The 18,844-nt window shown below is 32.6% G+C and overlaps 1 protein-coding gene across 5 annotated transcripts in view; it reads left to right on the top strand.

Annotated features, from left to right (window-relative positions):
- Positions 1–18,844, top strand: part of Wrn (WRN RecQ like helicase) — a 143,653-nt gene that overhangs the window by 110,818 nt on the left and 13,991 nt on the right. For all 5 annotated transcript variants that reach the window (XM_076853901.1, XM_076853900.1, XM_076853899.1 and 2 more), the window contains 3 exons: positions 3,890–4,021; positions 6,536–6,698; positions 15,686–15,882. In XM_076853901.1, the coding sequence (XP_076710016.1) occupies positions 3,890–4,021; positions 6,536–6,698; positions 15,686–15,882 (492 nt within the window). The remainder of the gene's footprint in view (positions 1–3,889; positions 4,022–6,535; positions 6,699–15,685; positions 15,883–18,844) is intronic.

Here is an 18,844-nt window from a genome sequence, read left to right as displayed (position 1 = left end):
TTTCGTGTCATACCTGTACTTTGGATAATAATGATCATCACATTCCACCATCATTAATAACCCCATGCCCTCCTTCTCCTACTCCTCTGCCCTATCTAGAGTTCGTCTATTCCTCCCATGCTTGCTCCCGTTCCCTATCCCACTATGAATCAGCCTCCTTATGTCAAAGAAAACATTCAGCCTTTGTTTTTTGGGGATTGACTAACTTCATTTAGCATTATCTTCTCTAACTCCATCCATTTACCTGCAAATGCTACTTGATGATCCCGAACACGTTCTTTAACTTCTGAGTCTTCATGTCCTGACTTACACAATGGAAGTGATACTTCCTTCTCTATCTAAGGAAGCAACTGGGTAACTTTAGAAAGATAAGACATGGGATGTGTGTAAAAAGCTGGAAGAGTTAAAAACACTGAAGACTATTAGGGATTGTTTTTTTCTTCTAAAAACCTCCTGTAAGCTTTGGGCAGGTACACATGGATCCTGCTCTAGAAAAATCATTCTCAAATTCTGTGCAGAAAACCCTTCTGGGGCTTGGAATATAGCTCAGTTGGTAGTGCTTGCCTTGCATGCACAAGGCCATGGGTTCAATCCCCAGCACACAATAAATGAATGAATGAATGAATGAATGAATGAATGAACTTTAGAACCCATTCTGCTTTTTTCTTTTTGTGTGTGTGTGTGTGTGTGTGCTGGGAATTGAACTCAGGAACACTCGACCACTGAGTCTCATCCCCAGCTCTATTTTGTAAGTTATTTAGAGACAGGGTCTCACTGAATTACTTAGAATCTTGTTTTTGCTGAGGCTGGCTTTGAACTCTCAATTCTCTTGCCTCAGCCTCCTGAGCTGCTGGAATTATAGGTGTGCACCACCCGGCTCTCTTCAGCTTTGTGTGTGTGGCATTTCCTCCTTTAAAATAGAATATTTTTGGCAAGTTTAAATTTTATTTTTCATACTCTTACACAAGACATTGTGTGAAATTTTCTTATATTTCATATTAGATACTTTGAAAATGAAATTAGTTTCTTAATGATTTGGTAAAGAATAACATACTAGTAGTAATTGAATAAATTCCCTCTCTTTGGACACTTGATATCTTCTTTTATGAATTAGTGGCATTATTTAATAGTGAATGAATTATCTTATCCAGTTCCTCCTATGGAGAGGAAATTGAAATAGGGCAAAAGGTAAATGCTCCAAAGCATAGCTTTAAAAATCCTTTCTGAATCTTATGGTCAGAAAAAAATGACTTCTAGCTTTTTTATAAAATTTCTTTTGGTACCAGGAATTGAACCAAGGGCACTTAACCATTGAATCACATTTCCAGCCCTTTGATACAGGATCTCACTAAGTTGATTAGGGCCTGTCTAAATTGCTGAGACTGGCTTTGAATTTGTGATCCTTTTGCCACAGCTGTCTGAGCTGCTGAGATAACAGGCATATGCCACTATATGTGGCTAACCGCTAGCTTTTGAGGTTAGAAATTATCTGGATTATTTTGTAAATTGAAACCGTTTATTAAAGAAATTCCCATTAATGTTTATTAGACCAGTTTTGTAATTCATGACTTTTGTTAAGCTTTTTAATGTATTTACTTCAAATTTTGAAGTAAAATTTAAATACTACCATGATACAAATCTGAAGTTACAAATACAAGCTTGGGTGTGGTAGCATGTCACTGTAGTCCCAACTACTCCAGAACTTAGGTGGGAGGATCATTTGAGCCCATAAATTTGAGACTAGTCTCAGCAACATAGTGAGACTGTCTCAAAAAAAAAGAAATGCAGTTACAAATATGACATGAGTATTAAACCCATTAATGACGACTGTTTAGGAAAATATGCTAAAGTCACTTTAAAAAAATATTTTTTATAGATGGACACAATATCTTTATTTATTTACTTTTATGTAGTGCTGAGGATTGAACCCAGTGCCTCACACTTGCAAGGCAAGCGCTCTACCACTGAACTATAGCCCCAGGCCTGCTAAAGTCACTTTATAGAAATATATTCTATGAAAATTATCTTCTTATGAATCATACTAGCAAATCCCTAAAGATTTTAGTTTCTGAGACAAAAAAAGGATTTAGTAATATCTAAGACATTTGGAAAGATAATCCAAAGTAATAATGTCAAGAAGTTATAGATAGAATGTGACTTTAGTAAGCAGAAGTTTAATCAAATCATATTCAATATAGATAAAAGGCTTTGTGAACACATTAGTGAATTATGGAAACATAAATAGAAAAGGCATAAAGACAAATGTAGGCAAAGACTACCTACATGCTTTTCAGATGAGAAGATGTTTTGGCTAACTAGATTTGAACATTAAAGTTTTAACTGGCAAGGAGAATGCCTCGGCCTACCTTTGTTACTAAAATTACTTAAGACACTCTCTTATAAATCTTATAAATTCCCATGTTATATTCCAAGCTTACTAAACAACTTTCAGGAAGGCTGGCTTCCTATGTAGCTGATTTTTAAGACAGAGCACACCAGTTGGGCCATGTGAAATGTTCCAGTTGTGTGCTTCACTGTAAATGAATGAATTTGCTTCCTAGTATAAACACTTATAATTCCCAAAGTGCAACTGCTTTGACACATCAGACTTTTAAGGTTGCAAGGATGAGGACTGAAACCCCACACTAAACCATGGCAAAATGCTACAGTGTGGGGACCAGTCTAAGAAGCTTGCAAAGCTTTCCTAGAAAACACCTATTCTGTCTTGATGTGTTCTTTCTACAAACTCCAAAATGCAGCCATTCTGAAACTTTAAAGTGAAAATAGAAAGATATAACACCTTGCCCCATTTTATTTAGACCTATTATATGCTCAGAACATTAAATCCCCACCCTTCAGGTTATTTGTTTACAATTCTCTTTGATGTTAATGTGAAAGTATAGCTCTGAAATTTGTTATGAAATGCCCTCAAAGGTTTGGAAAACATGCAGGATAATTCAAATTCTAAAATTAGGCATTGTACATATAATAAGGAAAAGTCAGACATTTATATTTCTTGCCAATTGGTAGACCAAAATTTACATAACAATTTTCTTAAGTTGAATTCTCTAAATGACAGAATATGGAAACAAAAAGTAAATGGCTTTCCCAAAGAAAACTCATATTCTTCCTCATGTATCTAAACAAATTTAATAAATCATAATGATAAAAAACATTGCCAAAATGATACTAGTGTTACTCATCAGGAAACAAGGCTCTTTAAATTATTAAACTAGTTTGTTACAAATTTTGTTACGACTATAGTAGGCTGTTTTGTGTGTGATTAAGAAAATAGTTGTCTATATCTTTATGATTTTTTTTTTCAGGCTTTAAGATATTTCAGTATTTCTATATTAGTTTTATTTTTACTCTGTTTTTTTTCCTTTTAAACATCTTTTAAGGAACCATATTTGGGATTTTACATAATGTTTAAAGGTTAGAGTTCTGGTTAGGCTATATTTTTATAAATTAATTGTGTGTGTGTGTGTGTGTGTGTGCATGTGTGTGTGTACACACACACATATTTGTGATTGTGGTTACCTGAAGTTGAATATTGATTTTGTTTATTCATTATTCAATATTCACTTCCAAAGGATTAGGGATATAGGAACAGAGTGGTTCACATTGTAGTTCCTTTTCTTATTGACTAAAGAGAAGACTAATAAAGTTTGTTATTACAAATATTTTATTAGAAATTTATGTCCTCTAGTATTACTTTTCCTTTTAAAATCAATATGTGAAAAACCCAACTTCTTTTTGAGCTCCCCATAAGAATTCTTTGGTTGACTTCTCTTATTTTTTCCTAATGGGAAATGATTATATATTGATATTATTATATCTATCATTGATGCTATTATTCATTACTTGTGCTACATTTACAATTATGTAGACAGACCTCTTTTCAAATATAATACCTCAAGAAGAACAGAAGAAAAGTCTGGAAGTTAAAAATAAAAAATGCTCACTCTCACAGTCTGTGGCCTCCACATATTCTTTATTCCAAGAAAAGAAAATGTCTTTGGTAAGTGTTACTTTTATGTTACAGAGAATTTTTTAGTTTACTTAAACTTGTGTTTTATTAGCTTTTGTATATTAGAGCTGGGAGTTGTGACCAATTTCTTCTAACTGCACAAGAAGTCTTATTTTATTTTTAATTTTAAAACAATGACATTTCCTCTGTTAAGCCTATCCCTGTCTAGGAGCAACAGCAAAACTGGTTTGACAATGATTTTTTTCAAAGAGATTATATGCATTATAAGTAAACACATTTATAGCTCAGGGATACTGCAGCAGCAATATTTTAAAACTATTTTTTTTAAATGAGACTAATAATTTAAAAAGCTATTATATGTACTGTTAAGAAAAAAAATCTCCTAGAGGAGAGGGTGTAGCTCAGTGGTAGAGTACATGCATGATTAGCATGTGTGAGGCCCTTGGTTCAACCCCCAGAAACCATATACACAGAAAAACAAAAAAAAAAAGAAAAAGAAACAAGGAAGAAACAGTGTTCAAGATACATTAAGTTTAAAAAATGGACATGCAGAATGGTGTTTAAGGAAAAAAAAAAAGAAAAAACTATATATACACACACATATATATAAATGTATATAGTCCTGCTTTTATATTCATATCTCCTTGTATGTGTTAAAAATGTGTACAGTTATCTCTGAAAGTATATTCAAAAATTGGAAATAAATTTTTTTTATAAAACCTTATTTTTACTCTATCTTCTAGCATTTTTTTTTTAAACTAAACAGATGTTCTTTGGGACAGATTTAATTACTGTAAAGAAATAGCCATTCTTAATGTTTTTTCATTATTCTTATATAAATCCTTAAGGCTTCTGAGGTTTTATTTGTTTTGATAGGTATACAAAATGAAGAGATAGAATAGGGATAGAATGAGGCTTCTAGCTGTGTTTAGTTGATTTGAATTCCTGTTCTCTCTGACATTAAATTGATTTGGAACATATCATGGGATCCAATGCCAGCTTTTCATATCCACTGTGCCTCAATCCACTAAGCTGCATTATGCATCTTTACTTAACTCAGGGTCCACTGTAATTATAAATAAATTGTTCATAGCTTATCTTACTAACTTAATGGTCTAATTAGATAGTCGGGTTCCTCAATTAAAAGTATAAAAGTTATTACCTGAGAAACCAAATAATTCTATTGTACTATTTTTGTAACAAAATACATGTTAAATAGAAATTTTAAGTTGAATTCTTATGTAATTAGTAATTTACACATACATGTTAAATATGCCTGTATATCCATGATTTGGCCATATATATATATATGGTAGAAATAGATATAGTTATTAAGGAAATCTGGTACAGTCTCCAGATTTTTCTGAATAAAGTGCATTCTAATAGTCATAATATGAGGTTTCATACGTTATATTACACATTCCTACTTTAAGATATGAACAGTGGTATATCTTCATTTATGTCTTTTGGGGTTTGGTAGTATTTTATTGTGTGATATGATGGTTAATTATTTGTACCTCCCTAGAGTCTGAGAGGGTCTTGCCAGTTAACCACCAAATTAAAGATGCCTAACAACTAATTAATCAGGAGCAATAATACAATTAGTTTGAGGTAATTTGATGCCTAGTATCAAATAACCATATCAAATAACCATGATATTATGCACACATGGTGCCCATTTTTTAGTAAAAAAGGTAGACATTTAATGAAAGTAATTTAATACTGCTTTTGAAAGTAGCACCTTAAATGGACTGTTCTGTAAAAGTATCAATAGTCACAAAGATAGTCTACAAATTTAGACTTTAGAAATACATGAGGAGTATTATGAAATGTTAGAGTTGAATGACTAAGCTTTCTGAATGTTGTGAAAAGAATGTTTCACCTAATACATATCTTAATATATTTGGAGTCACATTTGTTTTAAAAACTTTGTAAATATGAAATACTATCCTAAATTTAATGTAATTCATGCTAAATTCAATAGTAGGATAGTGCTGACAGCCCTTGTTAAAATTATAACTATTATTTTATGAATAGAGCCAATTTAAAACACCTGTTAAAGTCTTTGCATGAGCCTTTTACAAAACACATCTGAAACCTTATGTTATCACTAAGCATTTTAAGATTTGTTTCCTTGGAAATTGATGTAACTAAAGTAAATTGATGTAACTAAAGTCTATTATTTCAAGTATGTAGAATATTACAGTACAATTTTCTGTAGGTTATAACCACTATTAGATTTACATGGAATGGCTTCCCTCTGCCACTAATAGTTTTCTAAAGTGAATAATTAGGTATGAAGATTGAATTTTTGGCTAAAGTTAGGTGATTTTGTTTTAATCAATATAATGATTATAAAAAGTAGATCCTGTGGAAGTCTATAGTACTTTTAAAGAAATAAAATGAAAAATTTAAGTGAAAGTGTAGTCCATTATTTATTTCTCATTGCACATGTACTTTCTGAAGGTTTTAGGTATTTTCTTACCATGAGATATAGTGAAAACTTGAAAAAAAAATACTTTTTTTCTCCTACTGTTTGTCTAGATTAGCATAGCTGAGAAGAGGATTCTGCCTCTCACAGCAATTGGCATGCACTTAGCCCAAGCAGTGAAAGCTGGCTACCCCCTGGATATGGAGAGAGCAGGCCTGACTCCAGAGGTTCAGAAGATTATTGTTGATGTTATCCGAAACCCTCCTGTCAACTCAGGTGATAAACATGGCCTTTCTTTGCAGCCTTAATGACTTGAGTCACTGTACCCAGATGAAGTAAACAAGCAATCTGTTAATACTTTTCACTTTGACAGAATTGACCCTTTATGATATTGTAAAAGCCTAACTTTTGTAATGCTTCTTATTGTTTTAGAAAAACAAATTTTCTTCTTAGTATCATTCAGAGAAAAGTATACTGGGAAATTCTTTTTTCCTTCCCACTTTAGATTACAACTTCCCCAGCGCCCCAAAAGGGCACTTTACCCTTTTCCAATTTCTACCTCATTACTTGCAAAAAAATACTTCTCCACATTCTTTCCCAACAGCTTGTTGATACCTTGTTTTCCCCTAAACCTTTCTGATTCCTTGTTTGACTTGAGTAATCTCTCTAATAAACAAAATGGTTGTGACATGGGATGGATAGGCCAAGCTTTGTAGCTCCTGTAGGAGGATTTGCAAAATCTCAACTGTGCTCATAGAAATAGAGCCTCTTTACTTGCCCTGCAAAAAAAATTATAAGGAATGATCCATTGTTTACAGAAGTAAAGTTGTGGGATATTAGAGGATTTCTCCCTTAAATGTATATATATAAACTTGGTTTGTTATAATTCAATGAATCTGATAATTTTTTTCCAAACTATTAAGATATAACAAACATAAGGCCTTATCTCCAAAACCACATGAATGTTTTATGACCTCAAATTCTTTCCCACATGGAAACAACTATAATGTTCTCCCGAAGAATTTGAAAATAAGGGAAATAAGATCACTCTCTAAAAGCAGTTAATAGTATTTAATTGACCAGAGCAAAAATAATCAAGTCATCTTAAAAGGCAGCATTATTTCTAGGATAAAGCAAGACTTGACTGAAGGTGTAAAGAACAAACACTTTCATACTTCCATTGACCCACTGTGGAAGCCCAGAAACAGGAGAGAAGGGCATGTTCTGGTGGAGCTCATCTAAGTTCCAGAGATGAGGAGTGGTGGCCATCGAGCCTTCAACTAGGGAGCCTGTTGATAATGTCATATCAAGATCATGTCTGATACTCTTAACAAGTAATTCAGCTTCTATGTCATTTTGTAGCTTTCTGGTTATAATTTTCTCTATCTATAGGGAAAGCACTCTCTAGTCATGCTTATTTAAGTACCTATTTGATAATTATATATTAATTGTAAGTTAATAAATTGGAATTTTTGTGAACTTGGTCAGTGTGATAAGGGTTAAATTTGGTTTCTAACTTTGAAAGCCCGAGGGCCAAATCCTATGCAATAAAATATTCAAGGTAATTTAGCTGTGGATTATCTTCTGAGAAAGCTAGCCAGCTCTCCTGGTCACATTCCAATCTTTATCATATCAGCAGCTATTTTGCTGGTAATTAAGGTTGATGGAGGAAGATAGTAATTACTTTAAGGGATTAGATTAAGGTAGTAAAATCTGTTTCTTCATTGCAAAAAGACACTGTTTTAGGAAAAGTCAGACTCAATGCCTTCTTGATTTTAATACTCTGAAATTATTTTTTCATTATAAATGTGTTATCTATCAGGACTCAGAAAACAATGTCTTTTGATAAAATTTTGAGTAGTAGGCAACATTCTCTAAGTTTGTATATTTTTCCTTTTTTTAAAAAATAATATTGACAATCATGTTTGCTGTTATTTGACTACCTCCCTTAAATCCTTAAGACTGCCTTCCTTAAATTCAGATGGTTTTACCTAGTCAATAAGAGCAAAGGTTCAGGCAACAGATATATTCTCAGATCATCTGTCTACCATTTCATGGTTATGTGAACATTGATAGATTACCCAATCTCCCTGAGCCTCAGTTGCCTCATCTTTATAATAGGGAGGGATAATATTGCTTGTCTTACGTAGAAATAAATTAGATAAAACAGAAAACCCTGGCTCATGATAAATAGTAAGTGGTGATGCTAAAAGATTATAACTGAAGAAGTAGATGGTAAGATCTCACAACATCTTAAAAATACCCTTTAAATCTGATTCATTTTATACTTTATCCTTTTTAATAGCTAATTCAGAATATATGAAGTTGATAAATATGGATATAAAAAGGAAGATTTTAGAAACTACAGTCATCTCTCAGTGTTTGTAGGATATTGGTTTCAGACCCCTCTCTCGCCTGCAAAAATCCCAAAATGTGGGCTGAAGTCTCCTATATTAAATGGTTTAGTATTTGCATGTAATCTACATAATGCTTCTGTATACTTTAAAACATCTCTGGATTACTTACCATAAATACCTACTATAATGTAAATGCTATATAAACAGTTACTATCCTGTATTGTTTAAGAAATGAGGACAAAAAGTAAACCCAGGACATGGAATACAGGGATGCAGAACCCAGAGATATCAATAGCCAAGTGTATTTTACAGAAACATACACCTTTAATAATTCTGGAAAGACATAATGTATCTTTTGTGTGTGTGTTTGTCCTAAAGAATTCTTGGGCAGGAGGATTGCAAGTTCAAAGCCAATTTCAGCAACTTGGTAAGACTCTGTTTCAAAATAAAGAATAAAAAGGGCTGGGGATGTGACTCAGTGGTTAAGTGTCCCTGGATTCAATTCCTGGTACCAAAAAAGAAGAAAAGAAGAAGAATTTTGGGGCAATATTCTTCAGTGACATAAGATGAATGTTCTAATTTCAGTTTATTATTGGCAGCGGGAAATGATAAAGGAAGATTTAAGATTATATTTATTCAGTCAAATATTAACAACATCTATTTTATTTGTCTATGATGAAGAATTGAGTTGCTGGTGATTTCACTTATAAATCATATAGTCATAAAGTTACGGAACTTTATATTTGGAAAAGAAATTGGGAACATTAAATTTTTTCTTTCCCACTCACATCCTGTTTTTAGAGACAGAAAAGTGAGACTTCTAGAGTTGCAAAATTGTTTTAATATCATATCTAAGGTTAGAGCAAGTTTTTCTTTTTATTAAACCATGTTTAAGTTGGACTGCCAGTTAACTTAAAAGAAGGAAATATGCAATTTATAAGTCTTATATAGGATTCAGGTTTATAAATTTCTAACTTGATAAGTAAAATAAATTAGCTTGATAATGTTTTGTTTAATAACTTCTATATCTTTAAGTATTGTTTACAATATCTAGTATCCATTACATTAAGTTTAGCAATTTCAGTTTCTGATGTTAGATAACTTTTAAAATTAAACAGTATTGAAATCAATATGTAAGCATGAAACATTCTTATAATTGAACAGCTTGATTTCAAATATTAGGGAGATGAGAAAAGTATTTTGCAATAATTAATGACTAAAACATTAATAAAATATTTGTCTTTACCATTATTTGCAGAGTATAGCATTAAATAAATTTCTATTTGGAGATAGATATCAAATTGAAATTGAAAAGAGTAGCGGAGAGTTTTTGACTTATTAAGCACATATTTTAGCTTTGTGTCAATATATGTGTGCAGGTTGCATACATAATATAAAAAAGTATATTTTTTGGCCTACTCTCCTTCCAGAGCCAAAATGGAGAAACTTAAGAAGGTTGTGATAACCATAAATTCTGACTTTTATTTTTTTTGATAGTATATTTATAGTCTGTAAGATACCATGAATTGATGTGAGACTTTGCTTTTAGATTCTTATTTTTCTTTGATAAAATATTATTTGTTCTCCTACTGGAGAAAACATAATTAAGTTATAAATGATAAGAAATAAAGATATACTTGCTATGTTAATGACTTATTGTTTTTGTCTTTTTTAAAATAAATTTTAAAATTTTGTTATATATCAGTAGCATTACAATTCATATTACACATATATATTACACATATAGAGATAATTTTTCTTATCTCTGATTGTACACAAAGTACAGTCATACATTGCACCATCTTGCCTCCCCCCGTACCCCCTTCCTTCCTTTCCTTCCCTTTTGCTCTATCTAGAGTTCATCTAATCCTCCCATGCTCCCCCTGGCAACTCCATTATGATCAGCATCCTTATATCAGAGAAAACATTTGGCATTTGGTTTTTTGGGATTGGCTAACTTCATTTAGCATTATCTTCTCCAATTCCATCCATTTACCTGCAAAGGCCATGATTTTATTCTCTTTTAATGCTGAATAGTATTCCATTGTGTATATATACCACATTTTCTTTATCCATTCATCTACTGAAGGGTATCTAGGTTGGCTCTACAGTTTAGCTATTGTGAATTGTGCTTATGTAAATATTGATGTGGCTGTACCCCTGTAGTATGCTGTTTTTAAGTCCTTTGGGTATAGTCTAAGGAGTGGGATAGCTGGATCAAAACAGTGGTTCCATTTCCAATTTTCCAAGGATTCTCCATACTGCTTTCCATATTGACTGCACAAATTTGGGTGCCTTCTCCCACATCCTTGCCAATACGTATTGTTTGCATTCTTAATAGCTGCCCTTCTGACTGGAGTAAGATAAAATCTTAGTTTTGATTGGCATTTCTCTAATTGTTAGAGATGTTGAACATTTTTTCATATATTTGTTAACTGATTGTATATCATCTTCAGAGATGTATCTGTTCAGTTCCTTGGCACATTTATTGATAGGGTTACTGTTTTTTGTTTGTTTGTTTGTTTGTTTTTTGGAGTCTTATTAAGGAAATTGGGGCCTAATCTGACATGATGGAGATTTGGGCCTACTTTTTCTTCTAATAGGCACACTGTCTCTGGTTTAATTCCTAGGTCCTTGATCCATTTTGAGTTGAATTTTGTGCATGGTGAGAGATAGGGGTTTAATTTTATTTTGTTGCAAATGGATTTCCAGGTTTCCCAGCACCATTTGTGAAGAGTATGTCTTTTCTCCAATATATGTTTTTGGCACCTTTGTCTAATATAAGATAACTGTAATTATGTGGGTTTGTCGCTGTGTCCTCTATTCTGTACCATCGATCTGCAGATCTATTTTGGTGCCAATGCCATGCTGTTTTGTTACTGTTGCTCTGTAATATAGTTTAATGTCTGGTATCATGAAGCCACCTACTTCCCTCTTCTTGCTAAGGATTGCTTTAGCTATTCTGGGTCTCTTATTTTTCCAGATGAATTTTATGACTTCTTTTTTTAGCATTATGCCAATGATATGATTCTATACCTAGAAGTCCCAAAAAATTCTACCAGAAAACTTCTAGAACTAGTGAATGAATTCAGCAAACTAGCAGGATATAAAAATCAACATCTATATATGAAAGGCATTTCTGAATATCAGTGACAAATTCTCTGAAAGGGAAAGGAGGAAAACTACCCCATTTACGATAGCCTCAAAAAAAAAAAAAAAAATTCTTGGGAATCAACTTAACGAAAGAGGTGAAAGACCTCTACAGTGAGAACTACGGAATGCTAAAGAAAGAAATTAAAGAAGACCTTAGAAGATGGAAAGATCTACCTTGTTCTTGGATAGGCAGAATTAATATTGTCAAAATGACCATACTGCCAAAAGCACTATACAGATTTAATGCAATTCTAATCATCTTATTTAACTGCAGCTTTATCACGTAATTGTGTTTTAATGAAAAAGTTTAATTGAAATTTAAATTTGGCACCATCCTGAAGTGAGAAATTTTCTATATTTTATATAACATAGTCTTTACCTAAAAATTAAGTACTGGTGTATTAAAATATTATTTTGATACACCCTTATTTGCTACATAGATTTGGGCTATATAACTCTTATGGAAGTCTATTTCTTTTAAATCTTCTGTATTTATATAATCTTAACCTTTTTATTGAGTTGATTCTGACTGTATTTAATAACTAATTAAGAAAGGTATTTAATGAGATGCACAGATAATATTTTGAATAATTTCTTTCTCCCATTTTTGTGTACTTGTAACTGGAAAATAAAAGGTGGCTTTCAAGGGACGTGCCATAAAAGTAGGGGTAACATGATCTCTTTTAAAGCACTGAAGGAGGGCTGGGAATGTAGCTCAGTTGGTAGAGTGCTTGCCTTGGTTGCAAGAGGCCTTGGGTTCAATCCCCAGCACCATACACACAAACACAAATACTTAAATCACTGAAGGAATACAGCTAGTATTATTATTTAATTCTTCAGTAGATATTTATTTACTTGGAAAGTTGGACCAGAATAAGATGGATCCTTAAAGCTAGATGTCACTTATTTGCATATGTATAATGAAGGATGACTTTAAAATAGAAATATGAAAGGTACTTAAAGAAATGTGTAAAAAATATGAATTTTCTACTTATACCTAAAATTTTATTAACTTTATGTATTTCTTAAATCACTAACAGAGGTCAAACACCAGAAGCAGTGGTTTATATATTGTAATTTTATGAAAAAGAAGACATTATAATATTAGAAATTAATTGATTCAAAATACCTTTTTAATTCCTTTTTAAATGACTCAAGTAGCCTATATGACATTATGGTAGTTCAAGATTGTATGGATTTTTAAAAAAATTGGTTTGCAAATATTACATTTATAGCATAAAGAAATTAAGGATGGGCGGGGCATGGTGATACATGCTTGTAATCCCAGCGGCTCTGGAGGCTGAGGCAGGAGGATAGAGTTCACAACCAGCCTCAGCTACAGTGTGGTGCTAAGCAACTCAGTGAGACCCTGTCTCTAAATAAAATAGAAAAATAGGTCCGGGGATGTGGCTTAGTGGTTGAGTGCGTATGAGTTCAATGTTTTCAATGTGCAAAAAAAAAAAGGAAAAAAAAAAAAGAAATTAAGGATGTATTTAATTTTTAGATACCCACAGAAGAAAATATAGTACATTGTAGTTGTATTAATTGATTAGGTTGTGTGACAATTTATACTTTTCTAGAGCAGCACTATTCAATAGAAATATGATATTAGCCACCAATTTAATTTACTTAATATACTAAAATTTTATTATTTCAACATTTAATCAATATAAAATTACTAATGATATTTCTCTTTTTCTGTAATAAACCTTTGAAATCAGATATTTTACATTTATAGCATATCTTCTGATGCTAAAGTTTAAGTAGAAATACTTTAGGTATATTTAGATTTCATAAAATTTACATCTTAACAAGTAGATTGGCATAATCAAATTGCTTCCAAATGCCTAAGTTTTCCAATAAAAGAATCAAATATCAGTTTTAAATTTAATTTTAAATTAATTACAGTAAGTTATATTTAAGAATTCATTTTTTATTCATACCAGCCACATTTCACTTGCTCCATAGCAACATGTAGGTTATTAGTTACTGTCTCGAAACAGTTTGGCCATATACATCAAAATATAAAAGGTGTCTAACTTGAACTATCAATCTGTCTCCTAGGAATCTATAAGTATGGAAAGATATACATAATATGATATTCAACATAACGCTGGTTTTAAAAAAATAGAGAAGACAAAGGGAACTCAAAAAGTAAATTCTGACATACACATAGAACTAAACATTCTTCAGTCATTAAAAAATGATGAAGTAATAAAATTTGTGAGGTTTCCATGGTATATTAGAATTGGATAATGATCAAGGAACAAATAAAATTTTAGTTTAGTTGGTAGATATGGCAATTAGAGGCGATTTTCCTTTTCTAAGACTATGCTTAGTACCAGTCTTAAAAACTTTAAAAATACTTAGATAACCCAGTGTCCTAATTTTAATGAGCTTCTTAACTTTCTCTTTCTGCTTTTTTTTTTTTTTTTTTTTAATCAAAGTGGAGTGTATGGGAGAAGGCCTGGAATAGCGAGCTAAGATCTTTGGAAGAAAAAAGATGTAAAACTGAAAACTGTAATAATATGAAACCATTTTTTTTCAGGGTGGGCATTAAAAAACGACTTGGTTTCTGACTACTAAATTGAATTGTTAGAATGTTTGATGTGTTTTATAAGTCACATGAATATGAGTGAGTAGATTCTATGCTGCTTATTTTTGTTATGTTCTAGAGCATACAGATGAATATGATGTTGAAGGAAGTGCTTGAAACATGCCTAGTGGTTTTTTTGTAATAGATTGCTACATAATTTGTAGAAGGTATGTAGAAGACCCAATCTGAATTAGTTCTGTTGGATACAAAAAGTTCAAAGTTCCTTGATTTTGAATATGCATCATTGCCGCAGTCTGGCTGGGCAGAAAATAACCGAGCCACCACAAAAACTTGTAGATTCCAACAGCAACTCTTTATTCCCAAACTCTCACCCGCCTCTACACACAAGTTCTGGGAAAAATACACTCCCTCCACCAAGCTCTGCGTACTAATTCTCTCAGAACCCCAAGAGAACTCCACGGGAACTCCAGGAGCGGGCGGGCACCTGAGGCAGCAGGATATGCCCTATTCCCAGCAGGATCCACTCTAAACCTGGAACCGCCCTATTCCCAGTAGGATCCACCCTAAACCCAGATCCACCCTAATCCAGCAGGATCCACACTAAACCTGGAGCCACCCTAATCCCTGAACAGGGTCACCTTTCAAAGCAAAATGCCATGCGTCATTCCTACTTGGCTATGGCTCTCAGCACATCATATGTTTCCCAGAAAGCTCATCTAGTTAATAAGCATTTTGAACAATTGATGTGCTTTGTTATGCTATAATACCCATTGAAAGGATTCTTTTTGTTAGTATATTACAAATATGATTAGCTCCTATTTTAAGGATAAATTATTTTTAAGATATATTAATTTGTAATGGATATTTGTAATTCAAAGCAGTTTCCTGTAGGAACATTTCTCTAAATGCTTGGATTGATTCTCAGGGAGGTCTACAAAAGGCAGTGTGAAACATAAGTTTATTCAGAGTCAAAAGTACTGACCTATATTGGAGCCAGGTGGATTGAGGGGATGCAGGAGTGAGGGGGACATGTTTATAGTCCATTATCATTTTTGTAGGGCATGTGAAAGAGGAAATTTTTCTTGGGTAATCTTCCTCTTTCCTTTCTATAAAATATTTCACTGTATCCAGCTCATAGGTTTTTCTAAAGTATTCTGCACAATTTGTTTTAAAATTGTTTTTTTCATCTTTTACAGATATGAATAAAATTAAACTAATTAGAATGTTAGTTCCAGAAAACATCGACACATATCTTATCCACATGGCAATTGAGATCCTTGAAAATAATCATGACAGCAGACCGTTATTCCAGCCTTCCTGTGATTCCAACAAAAAGAGATGTTTTCCCAACTCTGAAGAGACCTGTTTAAGTTCTAAGAGAAACAAGGAAGAAGTAAGCACCAGTACTAAGGTGTTAATTATATGTAGAATTTTCATAAAGAGCTTATTCAGTTTGCATGTTCTAATACTAGAATGATCTGTACTTTTTTTATTAACTCAGTATAAATATAATATTGGGGTTCGTTTAGACATAATTATACAAGCATGGAATATAATCTGCTCCAATTTAGTCTCCAGTACTTCCCCTTTCCTGCCCCTTCTTCCTCCCTTTATAGGTTCCCCTCCTTCCTCCCTCTATTCCCTTTCCTCAACTCTACTGATTGTTTTTCTGTTTACTTATGGTTTTTAAAAATTAGTCAATTATGGATATACATAAAAAGTGAAATTAACTTTGGTTCATTCATGTATGTGTATAGGAAAGTTTGGTCAGCTCCTCCCTCCCTCTCAATCCCCTTCCTCCACTGATCTCCCTTCTATTTAGTTGATTATATATTATATCAGCTTAATTTGTAGCAGTTTGACCTTATATCTGGGAAATTGTTTTTTTATTTCAGTGGTGTAAGTAATGGATTTAAGCATATGGCAATTTATATAGTTAATGAAAAAAAAAGAAAACAAATTCTATTATAAATATCCCCCAAGCTTATTTATATATCATCTTGTCATTCATCATGCTGTTACTATTACATGGAATATGTGGGATACCAGGATAATTTTGTTCACAGTTCTGAGCATATCATAAAGTGTTTTATGCATGATGAGAGAAATTTACAAATTTAGTATTATTTTAGGTAGTATATTGTATTAAAATCAAATGCTTTGAAAATTATTGCTTGATGTGTTATATGAGATAAAAAAGTGATCAGAATTCATTTATTCCTCGCATGTTCCCCTTCCCTACCCCACTATGAGTCAGTCATCTTATATCAGAGAAAACATTCGGCATTTGTTTCTTTTGGGGATTGGTAAGAAGAATTATACTGTATTTGCTGTCATTTATTTTTAACAAATCAATAAAAAAAGTGATCACAGAATAATTATTCTTTGACAAGGTGACTCTTAAATGGTTGCATAAATTATACAATTTGACCTTCAGTGTCTTTCAGGTCTAAAATTATATGAGTCCAAGATAAAAGTTGTTGAACATTTAATAATACACTAAAAAATTATTTTAGTTCCTAGATGATAAATTTAGTGTAATAGTAGGTTATTAATATTTAAATTACAAGATTAGGGACTACAATTTAATTCTAAGGTAATCTTTATAGGATTTCAAACTCCTACTTTTCTCAAAACCTTATAAATAAGGTAACTGATCTTTTGAAATTCTATACTTAGGCTTTTGTATAGTCATGTCCTAGATAACCTAGTGAGATTTAATTAGTTGAATAGTTATAAAAGGAACATTAAAGTAAATATATTTTGGGTGGAGTTAATGAAATTTATCTTCTATGCCCAACCTTTCATTTTTGTAATCTATACTAGGTTCATTTATTAGGTGCTTAAGACCTTCTTAGTTTTCCCCAACTTCTAATTGTCAGTATAGGAAAAGATGTAACTTATTTTTTCTTGTTACTTTACCTTTACAGTAAAGTATCATTTTAACCACACATTAGCAATTTTGTTTTTTTCCCACTGAAATAGCAACAGATGCCAACAGAGATTGGAGACAGATTTTGGGAGATGGGTGGGAGGAAGTCATACTAAGCCTATTGGATCCTAAAGGTATGCCTAATTAAGCCTTTTTTCCCCACTTAGGAGAATAAGGGTATTGAGGCAGGCAGGGGGAGTAGATTAAGAGGTGAGGGAGCCATCAAAGCATCTTTTGTCAGCCTCCATGTATAGAAGGTGCTCTGATTAATGTAGTCTCTTGGAGGCCTCCTTTCAGAGCCTTTTGTATTTTAAAGTTCATCTTTATTGACCTGGATTATATTCCTTCTTCTGTTCCATTTTACCATTGAGGCTTTTGATAAAGAATATAATTATAATGAATTATTTTTATTAGTTGATGCATAGTTATTATTATGTCTATTTTATTTACTGTTACATCAGAAGCTTGATCTAGTCTTAATGGAGGAATTCTATGTCTTGATAATGGTAGTTTTGATTTAAGATACATAGGAATACAGTGGGTTCTTTGAATATGTAGGTTTTTTTTTTTTTGCTTCTTTATTTTTTTTATTGGTTGTTCAAAATATTACAAAACTCTTGACAACTCATATTACATATATTAGATTCAAGTGGATTATGAACTCCCATTTTTACCCCCAATACAGATTGCAGAATCACATCGGTTACACATCCACATTTTTACATAATGCCATATTAGTAACTGTTGTATTCTGCTACCTTTCCTATCCTCTACTATCCTCCCTCCCCTCCCCTCCCCTCCCATCTTCTCTCTCTACCCCATCTACTGTAATTCATTTCCCTCCTTGTTTATTTTCCCCTTCCCCTCACAACCTCTTATATGTAATTTTGTATAACATTGAGGGTCTCCCTCCATTTCCATGCAATTTCCCTTTTCTCTCCCTTTCCCTCCCACCTCTTGTCTCTGATTAATGTTAATCTTTTCTTCCTGCTCTTCCTCCCTGCTCTGTTCTTAGTTGCTCTCATTATATCAAAGAAGACATTTGGTATTTGTTTTTTAGGGATTGGCTAGCTTCACTAAGCATAATCTGCTCTAATGCCATCCATTTCCCTGCAAATTCCATGATTTTGTCATTTTTTAGTGCTGCGTAATACTCCATTGTGTATAAATGCCACATTTTTTTTATCCATTCATCTATTGAAGGGCATCTGGGTTGGTTCCACAGTCTAGCAATTGTGAATTGTGCTGCTATGAACATCGATGTGGCAGTATCTCTGTAGTATTCTCTTTTAGGGTCTTCAGGGAATAGACTGAGAAGGGCAATGGCTGGGTCAAATGGTGGTTCCATTCCCAGCTTTCCCAGGAATCTCCATACTGCTTTTTAAATTGGCAGCACCAGTTTGCAGTCCCACCAGCAGTGTAC

This window comes from Callospermophilus lateralis, chromosome 4 (assembly GCF_048772815.1).
Source record: "Callospermophilus lateralis isolate mCalLat2 chromosome 4, mCalLat2.hap1, whole genome shotgun sequence".
In the NCBI taxonomy this organism is placed as follows: Eukaryota; Metazoa; Chordata; class Mammalia; order Rodentia; family Sciuridae; genus Callospermophilus; species Callospermophilus lateralis.
The sequence above is the reverse complement of the archived record's forward strand: the minus strand, read 5'-3'. Positions and strand labels throughout refer to the sequence as shown.